This window comes from Mus pahari, chromosome 3 (genome assembly GCF_900095145.1).
Source record: "Mus pahari chromosome 3, PAHARI_EIJ_v1.1, whole genome shotgun sequence".
Taxonomy (NCBI): Eukaryota; Metazoa; Chordata; class Mammalia; order Rodentia; family Muridae; genus Mus; species Mus pahari.
In genome coordinates, this window is record NC_034592.1 from 136183676 (window position 1) to 136191175 (window position 7500).

Sequence of the window (7500 nt, forward strand, 5' to 3'; positions counted from 1 at the left end):
CACACACACACACACACACACACACACACACACACACACCCTCTGTGCAGTACCACCCCTGGCCAGCAGGTGGCACTATTGGCTTCCCTCTGGTCTCTGGTACTTACAGTGTAACCACTGTAGGTAAGACTTGAAGTTGTCAAACCTGACCCCTATGGAGTCCACCTCAGCTTCCCAGAGGGGCCTGAGGGACCAGCTCATTGTAGCTGGTCTTACCTGAGCTCTTGACATGGTTGAAGCCAGGAGTGGCTGGTAGAGGATCAGGGATTGAGGCTCTAGGAACTGGTGTGGAGTGTGTGAAGGGCCCCACCCTGCTTCCTCTCCTATTTCTTTGCTTATTACCTCCACTGCTACCTTTCTGAAGTCACTGTCACTGCTCACTAGGTCCCCTCTGGCTGCTGTCCCTATACACAGCCATCTGCAGATCTCCTCCAGCTGGGGCCCTGAATGAATCCTTCATAGTCCAGGTCCCGCCTACCTTGCCTGGGACCTCTCCTGCTAGCCCCTAGCTCTTGCCACTCACTTGGCCTTCCCATTCCCTGGCTCTGAAGCCTCGCCTCTCCCTGCGCGCTCTCCTCAGGCGTTTCTAATTACCCTGCAGGTTTCTGCCTCTCACCACCCTCCTCAGAGAAGCTGTTCAAAAGGCTCGTTCGGTTTCCCTCTCTCTGCCTGGCCATCTGTTGCTTCCCCTGTAGCCTTCCTCATAGTTGGTCTCTGTCTCTCCCGTCTCTATCCATTTCTTTGCTCCCGTGCATTGCTCCTGGAGACAAGGTCTGTAGGAAGCACAGTGACTCTGAGTTCTGGCAAGGAGCAGGGGCTGGTGGAGTGAGTCACTCTGAAGTAATTCCTTCTGTCCCTCTATCCTGGTGACTGTTGCTCCAGAACATTTCTCTGCACATAAGTGCACAGAGGGAGGCATCTCTGCTTTGTGATTTATTATAGGGAGACTGGCATATCCACTGTACTAATGTGGAAATGTGGAGGTCAGAGGACGGTCTGTTCTTCCCTACCATGGTTTGGGTCCCAGGAGTTGATCCTAGGTCATCGGGCTTGGCAGCAAGTGCCTTTACTTAACTAAACCATCTCATTGACCCAGATCTCTGGCTTCCCAGTGGGTGGAAAATACACGCTTTGATGTGTTCTTGAAATCTTGAAGCAAGGCTAGGGGTTAAGAAATAATTTGGGGGCTGGTGAGATGGCTCAGTGGGTAAGAGCACCCGACTGCTCTTCCGAAGGTCCGGAGTTCAAATCCCAGCAACCACATGGTGGCTCATAACCATCCGTAATAACAAGATCTGACGCCCTCTTCTGGAGTGTCTGAAGACAGCTACAGTGTACACACATATAATAAATAAATAAAAAAAAAAAAAAAAAAAAAAAAAAGAAATAATTTGGGGCTGGGCGGTGGTGGCACACGCCTTTAATCCCAGCACTTGGGAGGCAGAGGCAGGTGGATTTCTGAGTTCGAGGCCAGCCAGGTCTACAGAGTGAGTTCCAGGACAGCCAGGGCTACACAGAGAAACCCTGTCTCGGAAAAAAAAAAAAAAAAAAAGAAGAAACAATTTGGGAAACGTGGCATGGTGGTGCATGCCTTTGATCCCAGTATTCAGGAGTTCGAGGCCAGCTTGGTCTACAAAGCAAGTTCAGAGCTGTAACACAGAGAAGCCCTGTTCTGAAAAAACAAACAAACAAACAAACAAACAAGCACACAAACACACAAACAAAAACAAAAAAGGAAAGAAAGAGAAAGCAAGCAAGCAAGCAAGCAAGCAAGCTAGCGAGGAGGCTGCTGCAGAGGCTAAGGGGCCCTCGAGCAGACATGGCACGGTGTGAAGGAGAGCCAACTTAGCTGTCATCCCATGCAACATTAGACAGCTTGGTGGCCTGTGTGTGGGGCCCCACGGCCTTGGGATCTTGTCAGGGTGTCTCTGACCTCTGAGCCCTGCTCAGCCCTTCCTCTTCTCCACTCCTGGATATCTTGAGCCATTTCCTGTTTTATCTACCAGGACAGAGTCCCCTTCCCTCTGTGAGCCCTTAGGTAAGTTCTTGTTCTTAGTGTCGTTAGCTCAGCAGGGCAATGGCGCTCTCGAAGATTGCATGTGTGAGTCAAGGTGGCCTGTGAGATGACACCCAGCACAGAGCCAGTGGGCCGGGGCTGCTTTATTATTATTGTTGTTGTTGTACGTGTCACACTGCTGGGAAGATATTTGCCTGAGGGTGCTAGGTGTAATCATGTTAACTTTGTTTTTTGGAACAATTCAAAATGCTTGTACAGTGGAAAGACTTGCTTGTGTTTGGGGCTTTTCCTTCTGAAAGGGTGGGTACCTCCCTTCCCATGAGCTACTGATCTGGGCACCTGCTACTCTACCAGCGGCGGTGGGTGGGTCACTGGGCTAGTCTGGGGTCTCTCTGGGTGGGGGAATAGTGACTGCCTCCCCACCGAGCACCGAGCTCCTCCCCACCCCAGGCCCAGGCTGCTGCTCTCTGCCCCGTGGCTTCCCTCAGCCCCCCTGGCCTCCCTTCTTGATTTTTTTCTATCCTAGGCTATCATCACTGAATTTAAGAAAGGGAATTCTTTGCTTTGACTACTGTCCGGACAGGAACTTTCTGGGTAGGTAATCTTTGTGTTCCCCGGAAGCAGAGTTGGGGTGCAGGTGGCAGCAGCCTGGGGATTTTCAGAGCCAAGGACAAGGCTCTGCAGCTCCTGGCCTCTGTCTGGCTTCCTCTGCTTCTCATCTACATCGCTGGGAGGTGGGGTGACTCAGGCCCTGTCAGAGATGGAGACAGGAGAGAGGGACAGTGGCAGATCACAGTGACATTCCCCAGCTGCCCACCCTGGCTGGAGTCCAAGGCCTGGCCCTGGAAGAAGGTCCCAGTGTAGGTCCCGGTGACTGATACTCATTTCTTGACTCCAGCAACTGGTGGCTATGACCCCCACATTCGCCTGTGGAACCCCCTGGTCTCAAAAAGGCCTGTGTGGCTGATGAAGGGACACCAGACATCAGTGACACACCTCCTTGTGAACAGCAGGAATGCCAGCATCCTGATCAGCATTTCCAGGGACAAGGTGTCACCCTCTGTCCCCACCACCTCTATCTCTGTTCCCTGGGAAGAGACACTCACCCTGCAATGATGATGTAGCTTGGCCAGTATTGAGTCCTGCCCCTGGGCTCACTCTGTACTATAGGCCCACAGGGAGGTGCCCTAGAAGAGTCACAAAGGTGGCCACGAGTCTCCAGCTGCCTCCGTGGGGGCAGAGCCCAGCTCTGAGTAGTCTAGAAGTGGCCTGGAGTTGGGGAGCAAGGGAAGGCCTGAGGTAGGATGTGGGCTGCCTGCTCTCTTTGCCTTTAGCTTGCTGAGCTCAGGGGTCCAGGCAGGACACAGGTGCTTAGGAGAGTGGAGGAAAGGGTGTTGTTCTGCCTCTCACTAGGGACCTGGATTTCCGGGGCATTAGTTTAGCCGCTTTGGGCAGGGTTGTGGCAACAGCAGGCACTTTATACATGGTTAACATTGCTCACAGGGGCATCCCCGGAGCCTAGGGTGCTGGCTGCACCTGCAGACCCTCCTGCCTCTTGTCTATCCCCTGCAGAACATTCGAGTGTGGGATCTGCAGGACTATGTGTGCCTCCAGTCCTTCTGCGGAAAGCTCTTTCCCCTGGGCAACTGCCCCATAACCAGCGCCTACTTCTACCGAAGCAGCACGCTCATCTGTAGCACCTACAATGTGAGTGTCATCCCAGGAGACGGGCAGAGCTGGCAGGGTCTGCTCTGTCTGTGGCACCTACAATGTGAGTGTCATCCCAGGAGTCGGGCAGAGCTGGCAGGGTCTGCTCTGTGCTGAGCTGGCCCTGAAGCCTGTGAGGCTCTGACTCTTGAGCCTCTTTGAGAGCTGGGCTCCAGCCCATCCTCTTCTCTACCCCTACCGCCCCTGTTCCATCCCCATTCATGCGTCCTTTGGACTCTCCTGTCACCCCTCCACACTCCTTTGGCCCCATCAGTTGTGATCATGAACCCCAGGAAGGCAGGGAGTGCCCGGGAGAAAACTGTCAGGAAGAGTGTCTGTGACCTTTCTAGTGCCTGAGGGTCTGTCTTGACCCTGAGGATGGCAAGAGGGGAGTATTGGCCCTAGAGCCACGGTGGGGCCTGGTGCCACGTGGGAGCCCAGTGGAGCACAAGCGTCAGGAGAGTCTGTCTAGAAAGCTTCATTGAGGCCATGTACCCACGCTAGCTGGCCCACTCTGTCAAGGGTCACAGATGTCTTTTCTGTGCACATGGCTGGCTCTCCCACTTTGCAGTGAGTTTATTGAAAAAGAAGGGTAGGTGTTAACATTTTTGCTGAGTGCCGGACTTGCTGTTAGTAATTTTTTTTTTTTGAAGTTCATTTCCAATCATCCTGGGCATTAGTATAGGCTCTCTGGGTGAGGCTATGACATCATTTAACTCTCAGCTTTGTGGGGATGTGAGAGTGTATTACTCAGGTAAAGTTAATTCAGTAGAAAGGCAAGGCCATGTGTTGGAGTCACGGGCACAAGAAGTATCCTCTGAGCTGGGGCTGGACTGGTCACAGAGGCTTTCCTGAGTGTTACTGGACTTGGGGGTCACAATCTGTGCTCACTCAGGTCCTCAACAAGCTAGTTAAAAAGAGCCTAATGAATGTGGGAACAGAAAGAGAAGGTTTATTTGGTGTGGCCATGTTGGGAAGAGGGACAAAAAGGTCCAGAAAACCCCTCAGCTCCAGTTTTGAGGTCCCATAGAGAGATCCAAGTTTCAATAGAGGGCCAAGTGTGTGTGTATCTAAACAGTTCCTGAAGGTGTGGTCGCACCCACCATTGCGCCCTCACTGTCTAGACTCTAGGTTCATCCTGTAAGGTGATCTGAGGAGTTGTTAGAACTCTGTGGAAGCTCTTTCCCAGGAGGCAAGTCCCCCTGCTCGCTGGCATCCTTCCTTCTCCATGCATGAGATCCTGGGGAAATTCTTCTTTCTCCAGAGTCTATAGTTTCAACAGTCCCATAGACAGATGGAAAGACAGGATATCTTCATGTCTGCCAAGCTGGTTACAAAGGAAACACCAGAGTAAAGATTTAGCCTCTCAGAAGGTGAGGGGCCCATGGACTTGGGCCTCAGGGGTATTGGAACACGAGGGAATCCCAGGCCTGGAAATAGAGACCTTGGAGTGAGATAGGAGACGCAACAGAATTCTGAGTTGCTGAGAAACCTCCTGGGGTACGGGATGTCTTGATGTAATAGTGTCTGTAGGTTTCTCCTCAAGGCTTTAGTCCATCTGACTGCTCAGCTGTCAATCTCTCCCTCACACCACAGATTGGGATCCTCAGAGGGTACTTGGAATCCCAGGGCCCCCAGAAAACAGGGAGGATGACGACTCACAACACACCCCTGTGTAGGGTCCTCTACAGCAAGATCTTTAAGCAGGTGAGTGGGAAGAGCGCCAGGGACAGACAGCATCAGGACCCAGACCTCTCCATGTGCCCGAGTGGGCATTCAAGTAGCAGTTAGCTCACGTGGTGCTCTGGAAATAGTTAGCGCTCTTGTAGTCCCGGCCACACCAGAAGCTAGACGTGAGGCAGTCTGGCAGACTGGTTGGCATGGGATCTGACTGAGTTCTCTGATCTGGCCACTGGGTTGCTGACCCCTCTGAGCACCCCTGCCGGGAGCTGTTACTTAGATGAGCTCTGGGCAGGCAGTTCTCTTAGCATGGAAATAGACACGGGTGTGGGCTGTCCCTCAAGGTTGCCACCCTGTAAGCCGCCACCCTAGAGTCCACCTTGAGGAAGCTGCAATCCGTGCCTTATGGGAAGGGCACGACAGCCTGTGCCCCAGGCTGAGGAGATAGGTCATTGTGGGCAGGACAGCTGGGCATATAGAATGCTCTGAAGAGCGTGGATGGAAAGGCTGTAGGCTCTGTCCACTCCCAGTGGCATGTCTTGTCTGGCCTGGACTGTGGGACGGGGCTGCTATCTGTGTAGGAGTGGCCTTCGGCTGTGTAAGGCCAGGGCTCTCCTCCTATTCTGGCTCCTAGCATCATTGTCTCTGTGTTCAGCTGTCTTAGGACTCTCCAGGAATGCAAAACAGTACATATATCTATATCTACATCTATATCTACATCTACATCTACATCATCTATCTCACACCCAGCTCTTCAAAGCTTCACAGGCCTTGGGGCAGGGTGAAAGCAGTGTATCACGGATGTCTTGTATCCCTGTGCTTCTCTGTGGAGGGGCCAGGCACCTGTCCTCTGCTTGGCTTTCTCTCTCCCATTGTGGTCTTGACTAAAGATGCTCTGGCATTCATCTTCCCTGTACCACGCTGTTCTTTTCCTCTGGACAGAGTGATGAGTGTGTCAATGTTAACTATGAGTCTCACCCACTGGGAAGAAGATGAATATGAGTATGAAACCAAATATGAATAACTGCGGTCTGGGAACATGGATTTAGGTTGCCCCTAATTACATGTTCTGATGTTGAAGTGTTTGTGTGAGTGTTTATAGTCACAGGATGAAAGCAAGCCTTAAGCCAAGGCATTTCCCCAAATATATTGGCCAGAGCATCGGGTAGGGGAGCGGCAGCAAAGCAGGAAACGCTGCTGTTGGTCTCAGCCTTAGGGTCAATGAACGCTGCTGCTCTGCTAAGCTAACACAGGCGAAAGATGCTTCCTCAGATGTAGAGGTGGGCAGTGAATGGCTGTCAAGGGAGCTCAAGGTAGCCCAGGACCCTTTGGGTCTAGGTGTGTGACATTCCACAGTCATGAAATTCTAAGCAGCTGATCAGCATAGTGTACTCTTTAACATAGGTGTGGCTCTCCCGTCTCTCCTGGGAACTTGAGTTCTCAAGTGCCAGTTTTGAGTTAATGGGGGCTTTATGAAATTGATTCCATTAAAAAAGGAGCAGTGATGGCTCAGTGCGTAAGAGAACTGACTGCTCTTCTGAAGGTCCTGAGTTCAAATCCCAGCAACCACATGGTGGCTCACAACCACCCGTAATGGGATCTGACATCCTCCTCTGGCCCATCTGAAGATAGCTACAGTGTACTTATGTATAATAATAAATAAATCTTTGGGCCAGAGCAAGCAGGGTTGACTGGAGCAAGCAGAGGTGCTAAAAATTCAATTCCCAACGATCACCTGAAGGTTCACAACTATCTGTTCAGCTACAGTGTACCCATATACATAAAATAAATAAATAAACCTTTAAAAAAAAAAAAGCAGTAGCTACGGTTTTGTGATGCAGAGCCCGGGAAGGTCTGTCTGCAGGCACAGGTTACAGGGGTGAGGCCCCACTTCTTACTTACTGCCATTCAGCGAGTGAGGGCACCTGTATGTGCTACGTCTACAGGTGGTGAGCGGCTGCCTCCAGGGGACAGTGAGTGTGTGGGACATCAGCACGGGCAAGAAGAGGATGGAGATACCCGTGTCGGGCATCCAGGAAAGCGAGCTGACGGCCATGGCTCTGGACCAGTCGGAGAGGTGTCTGCTCACAGGCTTG

General features: G+C 51.9%; 1 protein-coding gene across 1 annotated transcript in view; it reads left to right on the forward strand.

The window, feature by feature from the left end:
- The window catches only part of Efcab8 (EF-hand calcium binding domain 8), a 67205-nt gene that overhangs the window by 27358 nt on the left and 32347 nt on the right, over nucleotides 1–7500 (forward strand). The window contains exons 14-18 of the mRNA XM_029537026.1: nucleotides 2544–2611; nucleotides 2916–3067; nucleotides 3590–3724; nucleotides 5321–5431; nucleotides 7351–7500. The exon at nucleotides 7351–7500 is cut by the window's right edge and continues 78 nt beyond it. Of these exons, the coding sequence (XP_029392886.1) occupies nucleotides 2544–2611; nucleotides 2916–3067; nucleotides 3590–3724; nucleotides 5321–5431; nucleotides 7351–7500 (616 nt within the window). The remainder of the gene's footprint in view (nucleotides 1–2543; nucleotides 2612–2915; nucleotides 3068–3589; nucleotides 3725–5320; nucleotides 5432–7350) is intronic.